This window comes from Macaca thibetana, chromosome 13, assembly GCF_024542745.1.
Source record: "Macaca thibetana thibetana isolate TM-01 chromosome 13, ASM2454274v1, whole genome shotgun sequence".
Classification (NCBI taxonomy): Eukaryota; Metazoa; Chordata; class Mammalia; order Primates; family Cercopithecidae; genus Macaca; species Macaca thibetana.
Genome location: NC_065590.1, coordinates 58,388,763 through 58,416,173, shown reverse-complemented (window position 1 = coordinate 58,416,173; position 27,411 = coordinate 58,388,763). Strand labels below are relative to the sequence as shown.

General features: G+C 36.3%; 2 protein-coding genes and 1 pseudogene across 6 annotated transcripts in view; 1 reads left to right on the top strand and 2 right to left on the bottom strand.

The window, feature by feature from the left end:
• GTF2A1L (general transcription factor IIA subunit 1 like) overlaps positions 1–23,317 on the top strand; it is a 60,997-nt gene extending 37,680 nt beyond the window's left edge. For all 4 annotated transcript variants that reach the window (XM_050754873.1, XM_050754875.1, XM_050754872.1 and 1 more), the window contains 3 exons: positions 13,405–13,665; positions 15,290–15,379; positions 23,042–23,317. In XM_050754873.1, the coding sequence (XP_050610830.1) occupies positions 13,405–13,665; positions 15,290–15,379; positions 23,042–23,149 (459 nt within the window). In that variant the 3' untranslated portion in view covers positions 23,150–23,317. The remainder of the gene's footprint in view (positions 1–13,404; positions 13,666–15,289; positions 15,380–23,041) is intronic.
• LOC126934259 (uncharacterized) overlaps positions 1–27,411 on the bottom strand; it is a 1,193,286-nt pseudogene that overhangs the window by 267,194 nt on the left and 898,681 nt on the right. The gene's annotated exons all lie outside the window — the stretch shown is intronic.
• Positions 16–713, bottom strand: LOC126934253 (serine/arginine-rich splicing factor 10-like). The gene has a single exon (XM_050754896.1). The coding sequence runs from the start codon at positions 606–608 to the stop codon at positions 105–107; it is 504 nt and encodes a 167-aa protein (XP_050610853.1). The 5' UTR covers positions 609–713; the 3' UTR covers positions 16–104.

Here is a 27,411-nt window from a genome sequence, read left to right as displayed (position 1 = left end):
TGTTTTTAAAGCATCATTGCAACATTGTATTCCTGATAATTTAAGTAAACCGAACTATGAGTAAATGAATGATACATGCCTAAAATTGAGCATGGTCTATACTGTCAGTGGCCACTGGACTTAGGACTAGTCCAAGACCTTGATCTAGATTTTGACCTAGACCTAGACTGTGATCTTGACTGAGATTTGGATCTAGGTGATTCTTTTTTCCTTGATTCCTTTTCATATCTTGAGCCAGACTTATAATGTGTTTTGGAATCTGTTTTAGAGGTGCCTCTAGTTTTAGTGTGAGATGCAGACCTAGAACATGATTTAGCCTTCATTTCTTTCTTGGGCTGGGACTTGGACCGTGATCTTGAATTGGATTTTGATCTGGAAAAAGATTGATTTCGATGTTTGAATCTGTCATTGTCGGAATGGCTTCTGCTACGCCGTGGTCTTCCAGTCCGTCTACTGTTTCTAGGATGGTACGATCTTCTATAGTTGTAATCAAAAGACCAACTTCTTGATCTCCTCCTTTCATAACTTTGGCTTCTAGAATGCCTGTATCTGTCATAATCATCATAGCCTGAAGAACTGTACACATTCCTCTCTTCCTTGGCTTTCATCTGATTTGGTGTCTTTCGATCCCCCTGGGCAAACTATTTCAATCTGCTGTCCACAAATCCACTTTCTGTCCAAATTATGTAAATCGTCTTTAGCATCACGAACATCCCAGAGACGTGTTGAGGGGATGCAGGCAGTGGGACATGGCTGCGGCATGTCTCAGCCAGACACACTAACGGGCTCAGCAAACCGTGCGTGCCAAGACCATTTTTATTCTTAAGCTTCATTTGCATTGCATTTTTAAAAATATATTTTTAATTAATTCATTAGTTTGTGGAGACAGACAGAGTCTCATTGTGTTATCCAGGTTGGTCTCGAATGTCTGGCCTCAAGCACTTGTCTCACTTTGGCTTCCCAAAGTGCTGGGATTACAGATATATGAGCCACTGTGCCCAGCCTAAAATACATTTTTTAAAAGGTAGAAAAAACTAAAAATTTCTAAGGCATTTGCAGTACATTGCCACAGTATTTTAAAAAGAGGTTGTGCCGATTTTTCCTGCCACCAGTACTTTGATCAGTTTTGCCATATAGTTGACACTATATCACTACTGACTTTTACAAATTTGATTTTTCTTTCATGCTAAAATACACGTACAATTAGCCATTTAACTATTTTATTTTTAAATTATTTTTACAATTTTTAACTGTATAGCTTAGTGACAGTAAGTATATTCACATTGTTGTACAGCTATCACCACCACCTGTCTCTAGAAATTTTTCATCTTGTCAAACTCCATGCGCATTAAACATTAACTCCCCATTTCTCACTCTCCCAGTCCCTGACAAACAACCATTCTACTTTCCGTCTCTATGAATTTGACTACTGTAGTTACCTCATCTAAGTGGAATCAGACAGTATTTGCCCTTTTCATTTAGCATAATGTCTCAGGGTTCTTCCATGTTGTAGCATGTGTCAGAACTTACTTCCTTTTTAAGGCTGAATAATATCCCATTGTATGCATATATTGCATTTTGTGTATTCATTCAGGTGTCTGTGGATACTTGGGTTGCTTCCAGCTTTTGACTGTTGTGAATAATGCTGCTATAAACATGGTGTACAAATATCTCTTCAAATCCCTGTCTTTATTTTTTTTGGATATATATGGAGAAATGGAGCTGTAAAATCATATGACAGTTCTACTTTTAATCTTGTTAGGAACTGCCATACAGTTTCCATAGAGGCTGCACCATTTTACATTCTCAACAGTAGTGTACAAGCGTCTGATTTCTCCACATCCCCACCAACACTTACTTTCTGTTTTTGTTTTTGTTTTGTTTTTTTAAATAATTGCTACCCTGAGGGATTTGAAGTGGTATCTTGTAGTTTTGATACGTATTTCCTTAATGATTAGTGATGTTGAACATTGTTTTATGTACTTCTGGCCATTTGTATATGTTCTTTGGAGAGAAGTCTATTCAAGTCTTTTGCCCATTTTTTTTTTAATTGGACTGTTTGCTTTGTTGTTGTTGAGTTGTAGTTCTTTATATATCCTGGATATTCACCTCTTATCAGATGTATGATTTGCAGATATTTTCTCCCATTTCATGGGTCACCTTTACTCTGTGTTAATAGTGTCTTTTGAGTACAAAAGTTTTTGATTTTGGTGAAGTCCATTTTATCTATTTTTTTTCCTTTGTTACCTATGCTTTTGGTGTCATATCCAGTAAATTATTTTCAAATCTAATGTCATGAAATTTTCACCATGTGTTTTCCTCTAAGAGATTTATAGTTTCAGTTCTTATGTTTAGCTCTTTGATCCATTTTGAGTTAATTTTTGTAGATGGTGTAAATTTAGGGTTCAACTCCATTATTTTCAATGTGGTCCTAGTTTTCCCAAAATGATTTGTTGAAAAGACTGTCCATTCCACATTGAATGGTCTTGTTACCCTTCTGGAAAATTGACCTTTTATGTAAGGGTTTGTTGCTGGGATCTTTATCCCATTGGTATATACACCTGTCTTTACATTAATAACACACTGGTTTGATTTTTAAATTTTTATTATTTATCACTTCAACTTTTATTTAAGATTCAGGGAGTACATGTGCAAGGTTTGTGACATAGGTATATTGCATCATGCCGAGGTTTGGGGTGTGATTGATCCTGTCATCCAGTTACTATGCAGAGTACCCAAAATAGTTCTTCAGCCCTTGCTCCCACTTCTTCTCCCTTTTTGGAGTCCCCAATGTCTATTATTTCCACCACTGTGTCTGTATGTGCTGAATATTTAGCTCCTAATTTATAAGTGACAACATCTCGTATATGGTTTTCTGTTCCTGTGTTAATTCACTTAAGATAATAGCACTCAACAGTATGCATGTTGCTGCAAAGAACATGATCCCCCCCCCCCTTTTTTCTTGTGGCTGCATAGCATTCCATGGTATATATGTAACACATTTTCTTTATTCAGTCTACCATGTATGGGCACCTGGACTGATTCCGTGTCTTTGCTATTGTGAATAGTACATCTGTAAACAGAGATAATGTTAGTTTAGTTTTTCCTTTCTAATTTTGATGTCTTTTATTTATTTTACTTGCCTGATTGTCCTAGCTAGTACTTTTTTTTTTTATTACTGTGTTGATTAGAAGTGGTGAAAGTATTTGTCCTTTCCTTCTTTCTAATCTTAGAGAAGAGATTTCAGGGATTTACCATTCAGCATGATTGTTTTTTTTTATGTTGAACTATCCTTGCATCCCAGGAATAAATCTCATTTGGCCATGGTGTAGGATTCTTATAATGTGCTATTATATCTATTTGCCAGTATTTTGTTGAGGATTTTTACACGAATATACATCAGAAGTATTGGTCTGTCATTTTTATGTTTTGTCTTTGTCTGGCTTTGGTATCAGGGTAATGCTGGCCTCGTGAAATAAGTTTGGAGATATTTTGTTCTTCCATTTTTTGGAAGAGTTTGAGGGTGATTGGTATTCATCTTTAAATGTTTGGTATAATTTTCTAGTGAAGCCATTTGGTTCTGGATTTTTCTTTGTAGGTAGGGTTTTGATTACTTATTCAGTCTACTTTCCAATCAATATACTTATTAAGATTTTCTATTCTGATTCAGTCTAGATTGTGTATTTCTAGGAGTTTGTTAATTTTTAAAATAGATTATCTGATTTGTTGTGGTGTAAGTGTTCATAGTTTTCTCTTAAAGTTCTTTATATTTCTGTAAAATTGGTAATGATGTCCCCTCTTTTATTTATAATTTTGTTTTATTATTATTATTATTATTATTATTGAAACATTCTCTGTTGCCCAGGCTGAAGTGCAGTGGTGTGATCCCGGCTCACTGCAACCTCTGCCTCCTGAGTTCAAATGATTCTTGTGCCTCAGCCTCCTGAGTAGCTGGGATTGCAGGTGTGCTCTACTATGCCCAGCTAATTTTTGTATTTTTGGTAGAGTTGGGGTTTTGCCATGCTAGCCAGGCTGGTCTACAACTCCTGGCCTCAAGTGATCCACCTGCCTCAGCCTCTCAGAGCGCTGTGATTACAGGCGTGAGCCACCGTGGCCGATCCTCGTTGATAATTTTAGTTGAGTCTTCTCTTCTTCTTATCAGTCTAGTTATAAAGGTTTATCAATTTTATTGATCTTTTTGAAGAAGCAACTCTTGGTTTTGTCGATTTTTCTCTGTTGTTTCTCATTTCTGTGTTTTCTTTTTCTCTAATGTTATTATTTATTTCATTCTGCTAGCTTTAGGTTTGATTTGTTCTTTATAGTTTTTTAGATATAAAGTTAAACTGTTAGAGATTGATCTTTTAAAATGTAGGCATTTATAGGTATACATTTCCCTCCCCATTGTTTTTACTTCATCCCCAGACTTTTTTTTTTTTTTTTGAGACAGAGTTTCACTCTGTTGCCGGGGATGTAGGCAGTGGCACAATCTTGGCTCAGTGCAACCTTTGCCTTTGGGTTTAGGTGATTCTCCTGCCTCAGCCTCCTGAGTAGCTGGGATTACAGGCACCCACCACCACTCCTGGCTAATATTTGTAGTTCTAGTAGAGACAGGGTTTCACCATATTGGCCAGTCTGATCTCGAACTCCTGACTTCAAGTAATCCGCCTGCCTCAGCCTCCCAAAGTGCTGGGATTACAAGCATGGGCCACTGCACCCGGCCTGTTGCATATATTTAGGAGATCTAATGTTTGGTGCACATGTATTTATAACTGTTATATCTTCTTGGTAAATTGATTCTTTTTTCATTATGTAACTTAAATTTTTTTTTTCCTTTTTAAATAACAGTTTTTGACCTAAAATCCATTTTTTCTAGTGGTAACATAACCATTGCAGCTCTATTGGTTATCATTTGCATGGACTTTATTTTTCCATCTTTTCACTTTCAGCCTATTCATGTCCTAGATATTTAATCTCTTATAGAGAGCATATAATTGGATCTTATATTTTATCCATTCTCCTAAACTATGTCTTTTGATTCGGGAATTTAATTCATTTGCATTTACAGTAATTACTAATTGGGAAGAACTAACTCTTGCCATTTTGCTGTTTTCTATATGTATTTAGGTTTTCTGTGATTTCCTCCTTTGTTACCTTCCTTTGTGTATAATTGATTTTTGGTTTCCCTTCTCATTTCCTTTGTGAACATTCTATAGATATTTTCTTTGTGGTTACCATGGGTATTACATATAATATTTTAGGCTTGTAATAATCTCTTTTAATCAGATACCCACTTAAATTCAATCACATACAAAAAGTTTACTCCTTTACAACTTCGCCCTCCCCCACTTTGTCTTATTGTTGTTACAGATTACTTCTTTATATATTATTTACCCATTAACATAGATTTTTTTATGCTTTTGTCTTTTAAATGATGTAGAAGAATAAAATCAATTATAAACTAAAATTATGTTAACACTGATTTTTGTATTTGTCCATCTATTTACCTTTACCAGATAATTTTACATTTTGTGTAGCTTCAAGTTACTATCTAGCATCTATTCATTTTAATTTAAAGGACTCCTTTTAGTATTTCTTGTAGGGAAAATCTAATGATAATGAATTCCCTTGGTTTTGATCTAGGAATGTCTTAATTTATCTTTCATTTTTTAAAGGATGGTAAGGCAGAATTTATTCAAGGAGATCCATGGCAATAGGAACTACTCTAGCTGGGTTTTGCAGTGGGAGAGAGAGATTGGAAGCAACTCCTTCCCTTATTTTTGAAAAATAATTTTGCCAGATACAGAAATCTTGGTTGATTTTTTTTTTTTTAAACACTTTAAATATGTCATCCCACTGCCTTGTGGTCTTCAAACTTCTGCTGAGGAATCTGCCAGAACACTTATTGGGGATTCCTTATACGTAGGTGAGTTGCTTTTCTCTTGATGCTTTAAAGGTATATAATTTTTTAAATTTATTTTCAACTACCACGTTCTCATTTATAAGTGGGAGCTAAACAACAAGAACACATGGATACTAGGAGGGGAACAATGAACACGGGAATAATTGAGGGTGGAGTGTGGGAGGAGGGAGAGGATCAGAAAAAATACCTGTTGAGTACTGTGCTTATTACCTGGGTGATGAAATTATCTGTAAACTAAACCCCCATGACACATAGTTTACCTACATAACAAACCTGTACATATACCCCTGAACCTAAAGTACAAGTTAAAAAAAAAAAAAAAAAGAGAAGTTCCATTTAGGAAAGAGGTTTCCCTTGTAGATGTATTAAAATATTACACATTCTAAACTGAAACTTGGCTGGGCATAGTGGCTCATGGCTGTAATCCCAGCACATTGGGAGGCTGAGGAAGGAGGATTGCTTGAGTCCACTAGTTCAAGACCAGCCTGGACAACATGGCAAAACCCCATCAATATAAACAATACAAAAAAATGAGCTGGGCATGGCGCTCCCCTCCTGTAGTTCCAGCTACTCGGGAGACTGAGGTGGGAGAATCGCTTGAGTCCAGGAGGTCAAGGCTGCAGCGAACTGAGATTGGGCCACTGCATTTAACCCTGGGCAATAGACTGAGATCCTATCTCAATCAATCAATCAAAACTGAAACTTAATCCTTCAAATATGTTTATTTTACTTGTCCTAAAACAATCTGCCTACAAGTATTAAAGTGTAAAACATTGTTATTTTCCCATTTTGAGATCTCTAATGTAAAAATGGATTTTATAAAAATAATTTTTTAAAACATAAAATGCTGTATAATAAACATTTTAAAAATTATTTTTATTTTTATATTTTGAGACAACGTCTTGCTGTGTTGCCCAGGCTGGAGAGCAGTGGCAGGTCATAGCTCACATAGCTCACTGCAGGCCTAATCTCCCAGGCTCAAGTAATTTTCCTGCCTCAGCCTCCTGAGTAGCTGGGACTGTAGGTACACAACACTATACCTGGGTAATTTTTAAACATTTTTATTTTTAGTAGAGATAAGTTTGGTCTTGAACTCCTGAACTCAAGCGATCCTTTTGTCTTGTCCTCCCAAAGTGCTGGGATTACAGGCATAAGCCCCCACACCTGGTCTAAAGGTAGTGTTTTAAAATTTCAATTTCTAATTGTTTATTGCTACTATAAGACATGCAGTTGAATTTTGTAAATTGACCTAATATCCTGTGACCTTGTTAAACCCACTTAATAATTTTAGTAGTTGTTTTGTAGACCCTTTGGGGTTGCGTTATGTAGACTGTAATCTATTTTGATGAATAAAAAAATATTTCTTCTGGGGTCGGGAGCAGTGGCTCACGCCTATAATCCCAGCACTTTGGGAAGCCGAGGCGGGTGGATCACGAGGTCAGGAGAGAGAGACCATCCTGGCTAACATGGTGAAACCCTGTCTCTACTAAAAATACAAAAAATTAGCTGGGCGTGGTGGTGAGCACTTGTAGTCCCAGCCACTTGGGAGGCTGAGGCAGGAGAATGGCGTGAACCTGGGAGGCAGAGCTTGCAGTGAGTGGAGACCGCACCACTGCACTCCAGCCTGGGTGACAGAGCCAGACTCCGTCTCAAAAAAAAAAAAAAAAAAAAAAAAAATACACACACACACACATATTATAGCATAAATTTAATGCTATAAATTTCCCTCTAGGCACTGCTTTGGGTACATCTCAAAAGTTTGGACATTATGTTTTATATATATATGTTTATAAAGTATATATATAAATATGGGTATATATATATATTTCTTCCCATAGCTTTTTTTTCTTGGCTTATTGCACTGATTTAGGACTTCCGGTACAAAATTAAATAAGAGTGCTGAGAGCAGAAATCTCGTTCCTGATTTTAAGGGGAAAGCATTCTATCTTTCATCAAGTACTATGTTAGCTGTATGGTTTTAATTTTTTTTTTTTGGTAGATATCCTTTATCAGATGGAAAAAGTTTTCTTTAATATAGTTTGTTTTTTTAAATCATGAGTTGACGTTAGGTTTAAACAATTTTCCCCTATATCTATTGAAACAAATGGGTTTTCTTCTTTCATGTTTTGATATGGTGAGATACACTGACTTTTGAACGTTCAACTTTCAAATGCATTCTCAGGATAAACTTCCTTTTGTAATGTTGTGTTATTCATTTTATGCATTGCTGGATTCAATTTGCTAAAATTTCGTTGTGGATTTTTGCTTCTATGTTCATGAGGAATACTGGTCTGTAGTTTTCTTATTTTGTGCTGGGTATTAGGATAATGTTAGTTTCATAAAATGAATTGCTATATATCTGTATCTCTCCTGTTTTCTGATAGAGTTTTTAGCTTTCTGAATTTAGAATTTTTCTTTGTGGGAAGGTTTTTAATGGAATTAAATTTCTTTAACTGATATGTCTCTTTAGGTTATCTGTTTCTTCTTGAGTAAATTTTGGTAATTTCTTTCAATGAATTTATCCATTTTACTTAAGTTGTAAAATTTATTGAAAGTTGATAATATATTATTTTAATGCCTCTAGGATCTATGTAACATCCCTTCTTTAATTATTAATACTGTTTGCTTGTGTCGTCTGTCTGTCTCTCTCTCACTCTTTCTCTCTCTGTCATGCTAGAGGTTTTTCGATTTTTTTTTTTTTTTGAGACAGTCTGGCTCTGTTGCTCAGGCTGGAGTTCAGGTGGTGTGATCTTGGCTCACTGCAATCTGTACCTCCTGGGTTCAAGTGATTCTCATGCCTCAGCCTCCCGACTAGCTGGGATTACAGGTGTACGCCACCACACCTGACTGATTTTTGTATTTTTATTAGAGACTGGATTTCACCATGTTGGCCAGGCGGGTCTCCAACTCTTGGCCTCTAGTGATCCGCCTGCCTTGGCCTGCTAAAGTGCTGGGATTAGAGGTGTGAGCCACCCTGCCTGGCCAGGTTTTTCACTTTTATTGATAATTTCAAAGAATGAACTTTTGGCCTTACTGATTTTTCTCTCTCTTTTTTTTTTTTTCGGTTTGTAATTTCACTGTTTTTCCCTTTTAAAATTTTTATTATTTCCTTCCTTCTGTTTACTTTGGACTTATTTTGGCCTTCTTTTTCTAGCTTCTTAAGGTGGAATATTAGGCCATTGATTTGATACATACTTATTTTCTGATATAATTAATGATATAAATTTCTCCCTAGGCACTGATTTGGGTATATCTCAAAAGTTTGGACATTATGTTTTCATTTGCATTCAATTACAATTATTTTCTAATTTCTTTTATGATTTAGTCTTTGACCATTGGGTATTTAGAATTGTGTTGTTTAATTTTTAAATATTTCGGAAATTTTTCAGATATCTTTCTGTTATTGGTTTCTAGTGTAATTCTTTTGTGGTCAGAGAGTATACTTTATATATTTTAAATTTGTCAGGGTTTGTTTTGTGTTTCAGAATATGGTTTATCTTGGCAAACATGATGTGTGCTCTTGAAGCTATTTGGCTATTTTTGGGTGGGGTATTCTCTAGATATTAATTAGGTCAAGTTGGTTGATTGCATTGTCTAGGGTTTCCGTATCTTCACTGAATTTGAGTCCACTTTTTCTATTGACTACTGAGAGAGGAATTTTAAGCCTTTACCTGTAATAGTAGATTTGTCTATTTCTTCTTTTACTTTTATTACTTTTTAGTTTATTTTTGAAGCTATGTTTGTAGGTATATAAGTATTTAGGATAGTCATCTTCTTCAATTGATCCCTTTATTATTATTTAATGTTTTTTATTTATCTCTGATAATATTTCTGGTTCTGAACTTTACATTTTCTGATATTAATAGAGCAGTTTTAGGTTTATTTTGATTAGTGTTTGCATGGTATGTGTTTTTTCTGTTCATTTACTTTTAACCTACCTGTGTCACTGTATTTAAAGTGAGTTTCTTTCTTTCTTCCCTTTTTTTTTTTTTTTTTTTTTGATAGTGTCTTGCTCTGTCGCCCAGACTGGAGTGCAGTGGCGCGATCTTGGCTCACTGCAAGCTCTGCCTCCTGGATTCAAGCAATTTTCCTGCCTCAGCCTCCTGAATAGCTGGGATTATAGGCATGTGCCACCATGCCCAGCTAATTTTTAAAAAATATTTTTAATAGAGATGGGGTTTCACCATATTGACCAGGCTGCTCTTGAACTCCTGACCTTGTGATCTGCCCACCTTAGCCTCCCAGATAGACAGCGTATGGTTGGGTCTTGCTAATTTAATCCAGTCTGATAATCTCTATCTTTTAAATGAGATGTTTAGGCCATTTATATTTAATATAGTTGTTAATCAACTTGTCAGGGTGTGTGTGTGTGTGTGTGTGTGTGTGTGTGTCTGTGTGTCTGTGTTCTTCCTTTTTTCTGTTTTCCTGAATGTTTTTGATTCTTTTTTGCTCTGTCACATCTACTAATGACCCCTTCAGATGAAATTTTTACTCTGATATTGTGGTTTTTATTTTTAGAATTTTTTGTTAAAATTCTTGTTTTTCTTTTTTCTTTCTTTTCCTAACTCCCCAAACTTGTTATCTGTGCTGAAATTATTTATTTGTTCATGGATTTTTTTTTCCACTTTTTTCACTAAATTATTTGGTGTATCAATCATAGTCTGACATTTCTAACTATCTCTGAGTCTGATTCTCTTGATTGCTTTGCAGTGTGATGGTTGGTTTTTGTTGCTTTTGGTTTGTATTATTATTTTTGAGAAGCGTCTCACTCTGTCACTTAGGCTGGAGTGCAGTGGTGCAATCACAGCTCACTGTAGCCTCAACCTTCTTGGGCTCAGGTGATCTTCCTGCCTCCATGTCCTCAGCATGCACCACCACTCCCAGCTAATTTTTTTTTTTTGTGTGTATTTTTTGTAGAGATAGGATCTTGCTATGTTTCCCAGACTAGTCCTGAACTTCTGGGCTCAAGCGATCTGCTAGCTTTGGTGTCCCAAAGTGCTGGGATTACAGGCATGAGTGTCTGTGCCCGGCCTCATTTTTGACTGAATGTCAGACATCTTATATAAATAAAGGAGAGACTGAGGTAAATAGTATTTATAGTTGGAAATAGGCATTACTCTTCTTATAGAGAGTTATGTTTGTATGTCCCATCTGTAAGGGGTGTCCCTCCTTGGATTTCAGGCTGCTTCAAGAAAAGTTGTGATTTTGTAAATTTATCCAGCTTTTGTTCATTGTTAGTGTGATAGTAGCATTCTTTTCAGCTTTTACATTATGGGCAGTGGGCCCTCTAAGATTTCTCTAATTTATTCATAGCAGAGTACAAATTTATCTTATTTATGTAATTTGGACTTATTTTCATTTTTGAGCACATAGTCACTAATTATTGTATACATGTGGTATTCCTTATATTTTATCTGTGAAGGAAATCTGTTTCCAATGTAGTAAAATTAATTACATGTAAACTTACATAATTTTGGTATATTAATTGGAATTTTTCTACACAGCATTATTTGTTGGGTATACTTTTTTGAGAGTTCATTATTGGTAATATTCATATGGGTTTGAACCCTAGAAGGGCAGTTGTCCACTCAAAAACTAAGTTGAGTATATGCATATTATTAAAGTATCTTAAGTTATTGAGATTATTAAAGTTGTATCTTAAGTATTATTGTATTAAACATCACCTATGACTTGCAAACTCAGAAGAAATATAAATAGAGGGCATCTGTTCAAATCTTAGTAAAACTTCTTGGCTTCTGTTAGTAGCCTTCTTGACTCTTAAAATTCCCAAGACTTTCCAGACTGATTTGATGAAGGCTCTTTGGGTGCTATATCACTCTTCATTCCCCTCTTCATAGCCCCTGTTAACCTTGATTTTACTTTCTGTTTTTATGAATTTGCCTGTTCTAGGTACTTCATATAAGTGGAATCATATAAGGTTTGTCCTTCTGTGTTTGCCTTATTTCACTTAGTATGACCTTTGTATTTCTGATTGTAAAGGATGGAAAGTCATCTTTTCCATGTACTTGGGCTACACTTCTATACTTCAGTCTTAAAGTTAATGTAACCTGTTGTTTATGCAATATGTGTGTCAACATATGTATGGATTTCCAAAACAACCAGCATTATAGCATCTGGAGCTTTCATCAAGTTTTCAAGGGGCCTCTGACTTTTCCAAAGTGGTTAAGAACTACTGCTATAGATTCTGTAACATATATAATCATAAAACAGCCCCTGATCTTAAGGAGCTTGACATTTTATTGATCTTTGTCCTATCTATGACAAATTAATTGGGGGGTGGGTAGTATGGTATGACCAACATAGAACCCTACATTGAAAAGTGAAGAGTGCAGGCCAGGTGCTGTGGCTCATGCCTGTAATCCCAGCACTTTGGGAGGCCGAGGTGGGCAGATCATGAGGTCAGGAGATTGAGACCATCCTGGCTAACACGGTGAAACCCCATCTCCACTAAAAATACAAAAACTTAGCTGGATGTGGTGGCGGACGCCTGTAGTCCCAGCTACTCAGGAGGCTGAGGCAGGAGTATTTCCTGAACCTGGGAGGCGGAGCTTGCAGTGAGCCGAGATTGTGCCATTGCACTCCAGCCTGGGCGACAGAGTGAGAGTCTGTCTCAAAAAATAAATAAATAAATAAGAAAATGCCTATAAAATACTTAGCAGAGGGGTTTATTTGTTAACTGTGCTGGATGAAGGTAATGATAAAATAATAGCCATCTACGTGACCAGAGGTGATTACTAAATTTCCTTTATATATTTTTTACTTTTGTTGCAGTGAATTATCTATAACATAAAAATTTGCCATTTTACCCATTTTTAGGTGTACATTTCAGTGGTACTAAATACATTCACAGTGTTGTACAACCATCACCACTCTGTATTTCCAGTACTTTTTCGTCTTCTCAAACAGAAACTCTGTACTCATTAAACAATAACTTTTCATTCCCCTCTTCATAGCCCCTAGTAACCTCGATTTTACTTTCTGTTTCTGTGAATTTGCCTATTCTAGGTGCCTCATATAAGTGGAATCATCTAAGGTTTGTCCTTCTGTGTTTGGCTTATTTCACTTAGTATAATCCTTTACATTTTTATTTATCCATTAAGCACAATGACATTTGTCTTTTCTATTTCAATGAATTATTGTTTAAAGTCAAATGAAATAGTTAAATCCTAATAGGTACTATATAAATTTAGATGGTATGTATAAAAACTGGTAAATATTATCTGAAAGTAATGAACTGATTTGCTGTCTCCCTATGATTGTAAGTAGGTGGTTACTTTATTTATAATTTAAAAAATTATTCCTACATTACATAGAAATGCTAGGCTTATTCAGATTTTAATGTCATAAGGCAGAAATTTGCTTGAAGTGACCATTTGTGGAATGTCTGTTAATTTTAAATTTGGATTCAATATTTTATATGCCTTATTTGACTTGAACTTTAGTGTATTTCTTTCTCTATTTAGGATTCTAATTCACGGGTAGATTTAAGCATTCGGGTTACTGATGATGATACTGGTGAAATAATTCAAGTCGATGGAACCGGTGATACATCTTCCAATGAAGAAACAGGAAGTGCAAGAGATGTAGATGAGAATGAATTTCTAGGGGTTATTGATGCAGGAGATCTGAAGGTACTTGAAGAAGAAGCTGACAGTATTTCAAATGAGGATTCAGCCACAAACAGTAGCGATAATGAAGATCCTCAAGTAGACATTGTAGAAGAGGTAAGGATGGCTTTTCAGCTGAGACTTTCTTTATTAATTTATAACATTTCTACTTTATTATGCTTTGGAACCAAAAGGAATAGCAAGATTAATCTTTTCTTTACTCTTTTGAAATAAGACTTATTTGGGGTTGGGCATGGTGGCTCAAGCCTGTAATCCCAGCACTTTGGGAGGCTGAGGCTGGTGGATCATTTGAGGTTTGGAGTTCGAGGCCAGCTTGGGCCAACATGTTGAAACCCTGTCTTTACTAATAAAACAAAAATTAGCTGGGCATGGTGGCACATGCCTGTAAACCTAACTACTCAGGAGACTGACGCAAAAGAATCACAGGACGCAGAGGTTGTAGTGAACCAAGAAGCGCCACTGTATTCCAGCCTGGGTGACAGAGCACGACTCTGTCTAAAAAAAAAAAAAAGACTTAATATATCCTTAGATTTAAACTTTTAATCTTCAACTGTAATTTAAAACCAATAATAAATATTTGGGAATGGGCTTTTGTATTGGTCTTAGGTAGAGGTAGTAGGTGATCTAGGGAATGGGAATGGCTGTTAAAGAAGGCAGCCTGGTAGAAACATATAGTATCTGCTCTAATTCTAATAAATGTCATAAACTCCAGGTAGAGTGTGATTATTAAAAAGTGTATAAGTAGTATTAGCTATCATTTATGGTAGCCTTACATATGTGCCAGGCATCATATTAAGTCTTACCTGCCTTATCTTAATAGTCCCAAAGTCCTATGGTTCTTATTCCTATCCTGATTTTAGATATGAGGAAACTGAGATATGGAGAGAATTAGTAACTTGCCTAAGGTCAGTCTTGTAATTATTAAATGGCCAAACAGGGATTTATTTTTTATTTTTTATTTCTTTTTTTGAGACAGAGTCTTGCTTTGTTGCCCAGGCTGGTGTGTAGTGGTGCGATCTTGGCTCACTGCAGCCTCTGCCTCCTGGGTTCAAATGATTCTCACACCTCAGTCTCCTGAGTAGCTGGGATTACAAGCACACCACCATGCCCAGCTAATATTTATATTTTTAGTAGAGACGGAGTTTCACCATGTTGGCCAGGCTGGTCTTGAACTCCTGGCCTCAAGTGATCCGTCTGCCTCGGCCTTTCGAAGTGCTGGGATTATAAATGTGAGCCACTGCACCCGGCTCAAACAGGGTAAATTTAAATCCAGGCTGTTTGACTTTTAGTACAATTATATTCTGCTGCTCTAGGTTCCTTTATTTCTTTGTTTTGTTTTGGTTTGGTTTTCGAGATGGAGTCTCAGTCTATTGCTCAGGCTTGAGTGAAGTGGGGCGATCATGGCTCACTGTAGCCTCAATTTACTGGGCTCAGATGATTCTCCTACCTTACTCTCCCGAGTAGCTGGGATTACAGGTGTGTGCCACCATGCCAAGTTACTTTTTGTATGTTTGGTAGAGATGGGATTTCACCATGTTGCCCAAGTAAGTCTCGAACTCCTGGCCTCAAGCAATCTGCCTGCCTAGGCCTCCCATAGTGCTGGGATTATAGGCATGAGCCACCACTCCCGGCCAAGTTCCTTTATTTCTATATGTCTCTTTATCTTTAAAAAATTTAAAGCATCATAATATTCCTTAATGTGATCATCTTTCATCTTTAGGACCCTTTAAATTCTGGAGATGATGTTAGTGAACAGGATGTGCCAGACCTGTTTGACACGGATAATGTAATTGTCTGTCAGTATGATAAGGTACTGTATTTACCTTTTGGACTTTGGGTTTATTAATTGCATTTATAGTAGAAAGGTATGTAAAATGATGGGAAATAAGATGGTGAGTTACACTTCACAATTAATCAAAACAGCAGTGCAATTCTAGAAATTCTGAGTGTGTATTTTGGGTCTAGCACTGTACTATATGATCTCAGTGATACCAGAAAAGGTGATAGTCCTTAAGGAAGTAATGATTTTATTGAAACAAGATGTTTCTTTTGGAAAACTAGAAAGACATGCAATGAGATGGTAGGTAAACCAACAGCTAAAATATGTGACAGGTAAATCAAATGCTAAAATATGTGGAATGTAAATCAAATGCTAAGATGAGTAGCACGTAAATCAAATGCTAAGATATGCAGCACAGATCGTAAGTGCTAGAGGTGGCTAGGAAATGTAACAAATCATTTGTAGTTGGAGTTCCCCACAAATCCTTCATGGGTGATGTGGGGTTTTGAAATGAGCCTTGAATGATTTGTAGGATACAAGTAAATATGGAGAATAAGCATCAGAATAGAATAGCCCAATAAAAAGCAGAGAAATGAATGGATGTAGTATGTACAAGGGACACTGAAGAGAGAGCTCTGGCTTGAACAAAGTGTTCTCTTATTGGATGTATAGTACTAGGAAATGAAGCTGGGTTGGGAGACAGAGTAGAAAGCAGATTAGAATATCCTGAATGCTAGTAGGAAAAATCTAAACTTGGTCTGAGGGACATTAGCCTTCTGAGAAGGTTATTGAGAAAACTGTAATTGGGTTTAAAAGCTAGATGTGTTTGATTTGGAAAAAGCAAATGGTAAAAGTGGGCAGGGCAGATGTGAAGTCCCCAGAGCCCAGAGCCCAGACTGAGGATGGCAGTGTAAGAACATGGAAAAGTCAGAGGTTATGATGGAAGAATCAGTGGGACTTGGTCATTAGCTGAAGGTGTCTCTCAGGTTTCCAGCCTAGAGATATGTTAGTAGCAGTTTAACTCTAGCAACTAAAAGTAATACTGCTTTTTAAAAAACACTACAGCTGTGATTATATAGTCAAATGGGGAGTTTTTGTCCTTCATTCATGAATATTTATATTCTTAAAGTGGCTTCGAGATATAATTAACACAGTATACGATTCACCTATTTAAAGTATACAATTCAATGGTTTGTTTAGTATATTCATGGATATGTATAACAATTATCACAGTCAATTTAGAACCATTTTATCACCTCAAAAAGAAACCCCATACTTTTTAATTCTCAGGGCAGTATTCTCCCCATTTCCACTACTCCAAGCCCCTAGGCGTAAGAAACCACTGATATACTCTCTCTTTCTGTGGATTTTCCTATTCTGGAATTTCATATGAAAGGAATTATATAATATGTGGTCTTTTGTTACTGGCTTCTTTCACTTAGCATAGTGTTTTCAAGAGTCATCCATGTTGTAACATATATCAGGTCTTCGTTTTTTAAAAAAATTGCTGAATAATAGTCTATTGAATGGATATACCACATTTTCTTTTTCCATTTGTCTGTTGATGGATATTTGGGTTGTTTCCACTGTAGGGGAGAAAAAATCAATACCTTTTCCTCACCCATTGCTATTTCTGGTTGAGGCACCTAGAAAAAGACAGATTAACGAGAAAATCATTCAAATTTATTTTAATGTACATTTTACTGAAACAGGAAATTTTTTTTTTTTTTTTTTTTTGAGACGTAGTCTTGCTCTGTTGCCCAGGATGGAGTGCAGTGGTGTGATCTCAGCTCACTGCAAGCTCCACCTCCCGGGTTCATGCCGTTCTCCTGCCTCAGCCTCCCGAGTAGCTGGGACCACAGGTGCCCGCCACCATGCCCAGCTAATTTTTTTGTATTTTTAGTAGAGACAGGGTTTCACCGTGTTAGCCAGGAGAGTCTTGATCTCCTGACCTCGTGATCTGCCTGCCTCGGCCTCTCAAAGTGCTGGGATTACAGGCCTGAGCCACTGCGCCTGGCCGACACAGGAATCTTTAGAAATGAAGACCCAAAGAAACAGGGAAAAGTATTTTCCTGGAGAGTCATATGGAAGTATGATCAGAGGAAAAAAGTGTATGATATAATGGCAATAAACTGGAGGGAACTTAGTAAGACCTGTTTGTTCAGATTTTTGTGTCTCTGTGTCTTCAGAAATAAGGACACTTATTTTCCTTTGTGTACAGGGTAGGGACCTCTGTAATAAAGGTTTTATGACTTACTCTAGAGGAAGGTCAGATAATTCTTTCATGGCTTGGTTCAGGGGAGAAGGGCGAGGGCAAGGTCAGAAAGACTTTCCTGCTTCTGCCATTTTTTCAAATGTCAGGATGCCAGAATACATATGGGATAATGTGTTCTGAACCCCACAGATACCTTTTTGCTACTATGAATAATGCCTCTATAAGCATTTGTGTACAAGTTTTTGCATGGACATATGTTTTCATCTGTCTCGGCATATACTTAGGAGTTGAATTCCTGGGTCATGTGGTGACAGTTTAAGGAGCTACTAGACTATTTTCCAAAGTGGCTATAATATTTTACATTCTTATTAGCAGTGTTTAAGGGTTTCAATTTCTCCACATCCTGGCCAGCACTGGCCATGATCCGACTTTCTAATTCTAACCATTCTAATGGGTGTGAAATAGTATATTATTGCAGTTTTGATTTGTGTTTCCTTGATAACTAATGGGCCTTTTATTCCAGTCACAATTTGAATATGTTTAGGGGAAACAAAGGATAATGTTTTGAATTGCTGTAAAAAGAAATCTTTTTCTCTGAAAATAAGGCCACTTTCTCCCCTATAACATTTTATACAAATAGAAAATGGCAATTTAGGTGCTGAATAAAAATATAAACATAAGAAGGAATAGGGGATAGAAACTAAAACTAAAACTTGTTTTAGTTTCTTATAAACAATATATTGCCTTCTATGAAAAAAACATTATAAGGCACTTAATTATATATGCATTCCATAAAGTCTCATGAAGAATTTTCTAGACCATTATGGATATGGTATCCTTTGTTTGCTGCAATGTGGGAGATAGCTTGTAATTAATTACATAGTACTTTGTATTTTTTCAGTGTGTTTTCTCATACATTATCTTTTGTTTCTTATAATAATCTTACGGAATAGATAGAGGTGATATTAAATATACACTGCTAACAAATCTAGTATCTTAGAACACTTCTACTTACTGAATATTTTAAGAACAGTGGTAACAAAGTTAATGGAAAGCAGGGCATTGGGGAACCACTGAAACATTTTAAAAAGGGAGTGATGTAGTCAGAAGATAGCCAAAAGAATGTATCTATAAGGTCAAAGTGGGGTGAGGAACACTGTTATAGTGAATCTTTATGAAAGGAAAACTTTCCAGTGCTGGTCACTGGTTGATTTTTTCAAATAGTATTGAATGTAACCCAACTCAAGTCAATTGAAAGAACTTTCAGTAGTCTTTTTTCAGAGCTTTACTAATTCAGTGTGTTTTATGATCTCCGCACGCTTTTGCTGTGCCACTCTGCTGACTTACTCAACTTGTTTTAAAGGCAGGTAGTACCAGTTCCTCTGGGAAAGTATTACAAACGCAGAATCCTGAGTTCCACCCCAGAGTACTGGATAAGAATGTACATTTTAACAAGACTCCAAAATGATTTGCATGTCCATTAAATTTTGAGAAGCACTGTTTGGCTTCTTTAGTATATTTTATTTGGATTTGATTAACAGATGGAATTTATCTTTAAAATTTAACAATTGGGGGAAAACTTTGAAAATATAAACAGGTACAGTAGAAAAGAGCTAAATGAAAGTCACTGGTTTACATACTGGATGAGAATTAGTTAAATGGCGTAGATATTTTGTTTCAGAGGCCTAGAGAATGTCTAAAATTAATATAAAGATTTAAATAATAAAGACATTATAGGGAAAATTAATGGTGAAATGAAACCTTTTACTACAGATGGAAATGTTCTGTGCTACAAATAGGACCCTATTTATAGTGGAATGTGAAACCATTTGAATATCCTATATCTTCATTTGACAGTTTAGCAGACTTGCTTATAGCTGACTTTATCCCTTAGATGCTATACAATGATTAATTTCTAGGGGTATAGCATGGTTTCTTTATATATACAGAGAGATATGTATATATGTGTGTATATATATGGTCTCTTTATATATATCTATATGTCTAATAGTCTATATTTATGTACATTTCCTTCTTTGAATATACAGTGCACACACATGATTGAAAAATCAAAATACTATAAAAAGGTATACAGTAAAAAATCTGGTTCACATTCCTTCACCATTTGTGCTTTCTGTTAGTAGCTCCTTTTCCTGTCTCGAATGCAAATAAGTAGTTATATTAGTTTTCATAGAATTTCTTTATTCAAATACAAATACAAAAGATAACATAAATAACACTATATTCTTCTGTACCTTGCTTTTTTTCTTTAAACAACATTTCTGTCGGATCTTCCCATATAAGGAGGCTTTCTTTGTGATGATATTTTAATAGCTGTATAATATCCTATTGTAGGATTACTAAAATTTAACCAATCCTCTACTGATGGATATTTGTGATTTTTCAGTCTTTTGATTTGAATTACTATGTACATAAGACATTTTCATAATATGTGCAGATATATCTATTAAATACCCAGAAAGGGGATAGCATAGGTCCATAGGCCAATGCTACTGTGATCTAATTATTAAGATTTTTAATATCTGGTAAGGTTAGTAATTCTTTACTATTTTTTTTTTTTTTTGCAGAATTTTCCTGGATATTCTTGTTTATTTTTCATATTAACTCCAGAATCAACATGTCTGGTTCAAAATAAAACCCTGTTGGTATTTTCATTGAGATCATATTAATAAAATTTGTTATTTTAATGATGTTGGGGAGGAATAGGTTGCAATTTTAGATGGAGTGTCTGGGGGGCCGTTATTGAGAACGTAATAGGGTAAAGATCAGAAGGAAGTAAGGGAATGAACTGTGAGGATATTAGGGTTTAAGCATTTTAGACAGAAGGAACAAGAAATACAAAAGTCCTGAGGTAGGAGTTTGCCCATGTGTTCAGGGAACAGTGCAGAGGCCAGAGCAGTAAGTTAGGAAAAATGAAGAATCTTGTAGTCCATTGTAAGGGCTTTAGTTTTTGGATGGGAGGTCATTGGAGAGTTTTGAGAAGAGAAATGACATCTGATTTATGTTTTTAGCAGACACTCTGGGTATGCTGTTTATAGTAGACTGAAAGTGGGTGTTGTCAGTGAGCACGGGTAAAAACAGGAACTAGTTATGAGGCTATTGTATTAATCTGGGCAAGAGAAGATGATGGCTGAGATAAGAGTAACAGTAGTGGTAGTGGTAGAAGTTTTTGGAATATGAATATGTTTTGTAGGTAGAACTAACATGTACTGATGGATCTGGATATGGGACATAAGTAGCAAGCATAAAGAATACCTCTGAGATTTTTGACTTGAGCTCTTAGAAGAATGAGTGATCATTTCCCAGTGAGGTGGGGAAGATTGTGAGGTTTGGGGAAGAGAGTATAAGTGTCATAGTTTTAAACTTGCTTCAGATATCTACTTGACATTCAGGAGAGGATGCTGAAGCAGTTGAATGAGAATCTGGGATTTAAGGGAGAGGTGTGAGCTAGACATAAATTCTTGGAGTCAACAGCATATAAATGGTGTTTAAAGTCATGAGACTAGGATCACCAAAAGTGAATATAAGCAAAAACAAGAATCCTGGTGTACCTTAAAATTGAGAGGTAAGAGATATAAGGAGGATTCAGTAAAGGAAACTAAGGAGTGGTCAGAGAGTGGAAAACCGGTGGATTTTAGAAGCCAAGTGAGAAGAATATTTCAAAGAGGAGAGAGTGTTGAATGCTACCAGTAGGTCAAGTATTTCTTCAGTGTATTCCTATTTATCTCTTTGGTTGTGGTGCTAATTGGCTTATTCCTCTGGAATGTCTTCTAACTGTTGATTCTATGCATGAAGGCTATGATTTCTGTATATTAATTTTATATCAGCATTCTTAGTAATTTGTCATTGATTATTTTGGATTTTTGAGACATGCAATCACTGTATTTATAAATCTATTCCTTCTCAATTTTTATATCTCTACTTATTTTTTCTTGTCTAATTGCATTGGCTAGTACCTCTAGAGTGTTTAAGAAGTTGGGTAATAGTGGATATCCTTGTCTGTGTCCTGACTTTAGTGAGAATGCTTTCAGGGTTTTTCCCACTAAGTGTGTCACTGGCTTTTGGGCTGAGATGGGTGATGTGTGTGTGTGTGTGTGTGTGTGTGTGTGTGTGTGTATAATACACAGTCTTTTAATCTTTTTTTTTCTTGAGTTTTAAAATATCTAAAATGCAATAGCTTTATTAAATACTTTTTCAACACAATTAGAGGTGATTATACGATTTGTCAGTAACTCAAGTAATATGATGTTTATATTAATAAATTCCTAACACTGAACTATTGTTGTATATCTAGAAAAAATATAGTCACTAGATAAAGGTACCACAATGAATTGTTGCTTCTGTTGCTGTTCTCCTGGTAATTCTGGTTATATTTTATTACCTGTGCTGAGTTTGGGATTTTTGTTGTCACTATTGCATTCCCAAGGGATTTTTAAGACATGTGCAAGTGCCTGTGCAAGACAATTTGGGAATAAAACTCAGAAAAAATTTACTAGGACTTAAACCACCCCCGCCACACACAAAAATAGGGGTTTATCTTGTGTGTTTTCTTATGCTTCACAAAATGCATCTGAATACCAGTCACAGCTTTTCCTGGACTTGACTATTTGTAGTCAACAACTAGGTTTAAATTTTACTCTTGATCTCAGATCATATATTCCTAGGGCTTTTAAATAGTCACTTGCAGTTTACTTAGAGGTAGCAATGATTTTATGGCTTGTTACCTCTTGAAGTAGTAAAATTTCTTATTTTTTATTTTGTCTGTGTCTAGGCTGATTTATGGAATCTAGAAAACAGCCAGCAGAATCTAACAGATTATAAACTGTATCTTCTGACCTTGTTCAGTGCTTTATTGTGACTTTCTTCCTCACAATGAAGTATCAGTTTTTCATTTCTGGTAACATTACCTACATCCTTCCTGTTTATTCCTTTGCAGACATACTGGACTCTTTGCTATTCTTGAACAATCCAGGCATGCCCCTCTTCAGGACTGTTCACTTCTGTTCCTTTTATCTGGAATGCTTCTGAGTCAATATCTGCCTGGCTTTATTCCTAACCTTTTCAAGTTTTTGCTCAAGTGTCACCTCAAATGGCAGCTTAATATTCTATACAATTTACTTAAGTATTAGGTTTCTGTCCTTCCCTATTAAAATGTAAACTCTTAAAAGGCAGGGAATTTTTTTTTTTTTTGGTTTTACATATACAGGATGTGTGTTTTTATATATAAAATATACAGTATAGAAATATATGTATCTTAATATATTTCCAGTGCCTAAAACAGTGTCTAACACATAGGAACTCAAATGTTTGTGGAACGAATAAACTATCTTGAGGAGGTTTTAGTTTTAAGGCACTCACATTTAGGGTGAGAATAATCCCATTTACTGTAGCAAAGAGATGCAGGTGATCCTTTAACTTGTAAAATTAATTAATGTAAACTACTTTTCTCCCTCCAGATTCATCGAAGCAAGAACAAATGGAAATTCTATTTGAAAGATGGTGTTATGTGTTTTGGAGGGAGAGACTATGTATTTGCAAAAGCCATTGGTGATGCAGAGTGGTAAACCTTGTGAGCTCAGTACAGCTATTTTGTGAACATCAGTTGGACTATATTGCATATTGTGAAATTCATTTTTATTTTAAATATAGTCCAGCAGAGAGCTCTTCAAATTTGTAGTTCACTGTATGGAATTTAATAAAATTATAATTCAGATGCAGATACAAATACACAATTTTATATGTATTTCGTTTTGTGTCCTAACAGGGTTTTTAAAAACTCTCATTCTATACCATTACAAAGCATAGATGCATCAGGATAATGGAATATGAAAAAGTATCACATTTCTTTTTTCTTGAAGTAAAATTTAAATCACATTTCAGTTCCCCTTCATGGTAAAGTCAGTATCAGTTATTAGATTGGGACCAGCATTCCTCCCACCTCTCACCAAACCATGTTATAGAACGTCCTTGGGAGTCTTTTAAGTAGTGGGATATTCAAAAAGGCTTCTTTGGGTTTTAATTCTGTACTGATTACTGGAAATATGTTGATTGTTTAAGCCCAGATGGTCCCTTGGAGGCAGATGCCTATACTATTATTTGAACATGAAAATTTTTGCCGAGGCTAGGATCCCTATAGCTAAAGATCAGCCTCTCTGAACTTACCATTTGGCTAGGCCATTCTTCTTTATATTTCTGGGGAATTGTGAGGAAGTGGGTTAGGTTCCTATTCTACTTCTTGAAATTTTATACTTCTGTATTTTGCCTAATCATGGTGGGTTTTTCTCTCTCCCTACTTTTTCCATTTTTTGTGCAGTGGAAGACCCCTTTGCAAACCCTTTCCCCTTCAAAGGCAGTGCCTCACTCTCTCTTTCTTAACAGGGATCTCCTTCATTGATTTTAGGCTTTCTAAAACAAAAGTCAAGAAGAGATGTTCTCTTCAGGAACTTCTGCTTTGGCAATTTCATTTGAGATACGGAGGAATGGATAACTGTCTTGAAATCACAGAGAGGAAACAAAACATCAGATAAATAGCCCTCGTTTTCCCGTAGCAATAAAAACAAAGCAAATTAATATTCTGATGTTATTCTATAATACTCTCTTCCTTAGTAGATTCACATCTCTCAAAGAAACATTTTCCCCATCACTCTACTGCTCTTAACAGGTGGGGCACATATGCTCTGTAAGTCTAGGAGCTCTGTTTTTATCCCTGAATGGTGTTTTTAAGGACAGTAACTGTCACACGAAAAGCAATGCAGGGATGAGTAGGTTATGGCCTATTAAAGCTCCTTAAGGATTCAGTATCTGGATCTGACTGGTTACAGGGCAAATTCCCCATATCTTTTTGGAAAGCAACCCTATTGGGGAGTTTAATTTTTTCCAACACTTTTCTGTCCTACACAAGAGGCTCAGCTATTGGTATATCTTCTAGAAATCTGGATGGATCTCCTCTGAGCCCTGGGCAACATGGATGGGGTATTGTCTCTGGCCTAAAGTTGGCAGCCGCATGAGGATTCAGTTAGTACTGGTGAGTGGGCTGGTCCCCAGCTGTATTCTCCCACTAGACCCTCTTCATCCTTAGTGATTGACCTTCATCCAAAAGTGATTGACCTTTTCCTTATTACCAGTGCTATTCCAGATCCTTCTCTGGATCTTGAGAACTCCCAGGAGCTGTGCGTTCTTTTCAAGGGTGTTGCCTTCCATGAAATGTCTGTATTCTCTACGTGGAAAGTAAAAAGAGAGTGCTTTGCATCTGTCTCTGAAATGTACCCACTCCAGGGCTGAGGAGTGTACTTTCTTTTTTTTTTTTTTGAAGACAGAATCTCTCTCTGTTGCCCAGGCTGGAGTGCAGTGGTGCGATCTCGGCTCACGGCAAGCTCCGCCTCCCGGGTTCACGCCATTCTCCTGCCTCAGCCTGCCGAGTAGCTGGGACTACGTGTGTCCGCCACCATGCCTGGCTAATTTTTTGTATTTTTAGTAGAGACGGAATTTCACCGTGTTAGCCAAGATGGTCTTTATCTCCTAACCTCGTAATACGCCCGCCTCGGCCTCCCAAAGTGCTGGGATTACAGGTGAGAAGTGTACTGTCTTCTTCCTGTTTTCTTTCAGGCCCACCCAGTCATTCTGTATTTTCCCCAGGCAAATTTTATTGCAAATTAAGGGCTGAATTTATTGATATGGTGTACACACCTGGGAGCTGGGAATTAATGTGTTGGTTCAACTGCCCGAGGGAGGCAATAATATTTGTTTCTAAAATTCTTTTCCTCTTCTTCACTGTGAATTTTAAAATCTCATTTTACTTTGGTGATTTTTTAAATGGCATATTACACATACTGTTATTATATTGGGCCTCTTTATTTGTGTAGTGTATTTTATCATTAAAGATTAAGTCATGGTTGTTCCATTTGTGTCTCTGCTTGCTCTCATGCCCCTCATCTTTTAAAAATGCAAAAAATCAATTTAAATGTATGCTTATCACAAAACAATAATAATTTTCCTTGTGTGCTAACATAAACCAATTACATAGTTTTATTGGTGACTACAGAGATAATTAAGAGATCACCAAATTATTTTGGATCTGTTACCTTTTTATTAGTCTCAGATAATGCTAGGAAAAATCCTAGTTCTTGAGAAGTCATCTGAACAGTGACTTTAACATTTTTTGGCCTGAATCTACACTAAGAAATACAGTTTAACAACTCAGTATATATTTGCATGTCGACTGACACACATAACACAAATGAGACAAAAGTTTCAGAAAATTATGCTTGCCTTTAGCATATGATAGCCTTCCCAGCATCATCTATTTGATTCTGTTTTGTTTCATTAAAAAAATTGATCGTGTTGAACCACTAAATTGATTTCACTATCTACAAATTTAACCTGTGTAGTAAAGATAGAGTGAGACACTAGTTCATTTTAAAAGAGAAAGTTATTCTTTAAGCCCTGTAAGTCAGGAGAGTTTACCTGAGACTTGGCTTTGATATCATATTACTTTTCCTTTCAGGAACATCTTTATTATGTCCAAGGTAAACATTTCCTATTGCATTTTTATAACAAAATACTCTAAGTTTCTTACGTTCTTATAAAGACAGTCTCTTGGTAAATGTCATTTCTAAGCTCTTTTATAGGTAGAGAAATTTCTATGTCAGTATACTTTGAGAATTTCTCAAGTATTTTTGTTAGCATGCTGTAATTCTTTCTTCCCTTTCTCCCTCCCTCCCTTCCTCCCTCCCTCCTTCTTTTCCTCCTGTCCTCTCCCCTCCCCTCCCCTAACCTTTCCCTCCCCTCCCCTCCCTCTCCTCCCTTTCTCCTCCCCTTCCCCTCCCCTCCATTTCTCCTCCCCTTCTCCTCCCCTTCCCCTCCCCTCCATTTCTCCTCCCCTTCTCCTCCCCTTCCTCCCCCTTTCTCCTCCCCTTCTCTTTTTTTGAGACAAGGTCTGGCTCTATCACCCAGGCTGGAGTGCAGTGGTCCTATCTCAGTTTACTGCAACCTCCACTTCCCAGGCTCAAGAGATCCTCATGCCTCAGCCTCCCAAGTAGTTGGCATTACAGGCACTACCATGCCTGGTTAATTTTTGTATTTTTTGTAGAGACAGGGTTTTGCCATGTTGCCCAGGCCTGTCTTGAACTTGGGAGCCCAAGTGATTTGCCTGCCTTGGCCTCCCAAAGTACTAGGATTACAGGTGTGAGCCACCATGCCTGGCCTATGCTGTAGCTCTTTCTTGCATACTTTCTTCTTCTCTCTGTGGACTAAGAAGATCTTGCTGAGTTTGTACAGTTAGTCTCTTAGGGACTGACCAACTGACCTTGTCTGGTACATTTACCTATTTTAGTCAATGTGCAGAACACCTCAGTCATGGCTGTAATGTTTGTAAATAATCACCTCTATAGCTCAGACTCCATAGAGGAGCAAGAAATCTAACTGACACACTCAGTTTCAGTCACTTAGATTGTGTAGGAAAAAGGATAACTTTTAGAGTGAGTAGCATCAGTTAATTGTGGTGGGTAAAAAGGGAGGGGATTTAATGGGAGATTTTATTTTGACTCATATTAGTAGGTTAATATTATCCTGATTTTCATGTAAATACACTCTAAGCCAGTGGGAATGTTGTGATTTGTAACTAGAAGGGTAAATTATGAGTAGAAAGCCCTAGGTAATAACTCATAGGGGAAGAAAAAGATAAAAATATTGCTCATTTTGAGGAAATCACTATTTCTAATTATAAACACATTTATTGAAATCTTTGTGACAGAGATTCTTAATTACATGTGGACTCACTACAATTTGAGGAAACCAAAATCATGCCCTTTACAGAAAATGTTATAAA

Excerpts from the sequence above, each read along its gene's own strand:
- LOC126934253 (XM_050754896.1), bottom strand. The coding sequence starts at position 608 with ATGAAAGCCAAGGAAGAGAGGAATGTGTACAGTTCTTCAGGCTATGAT.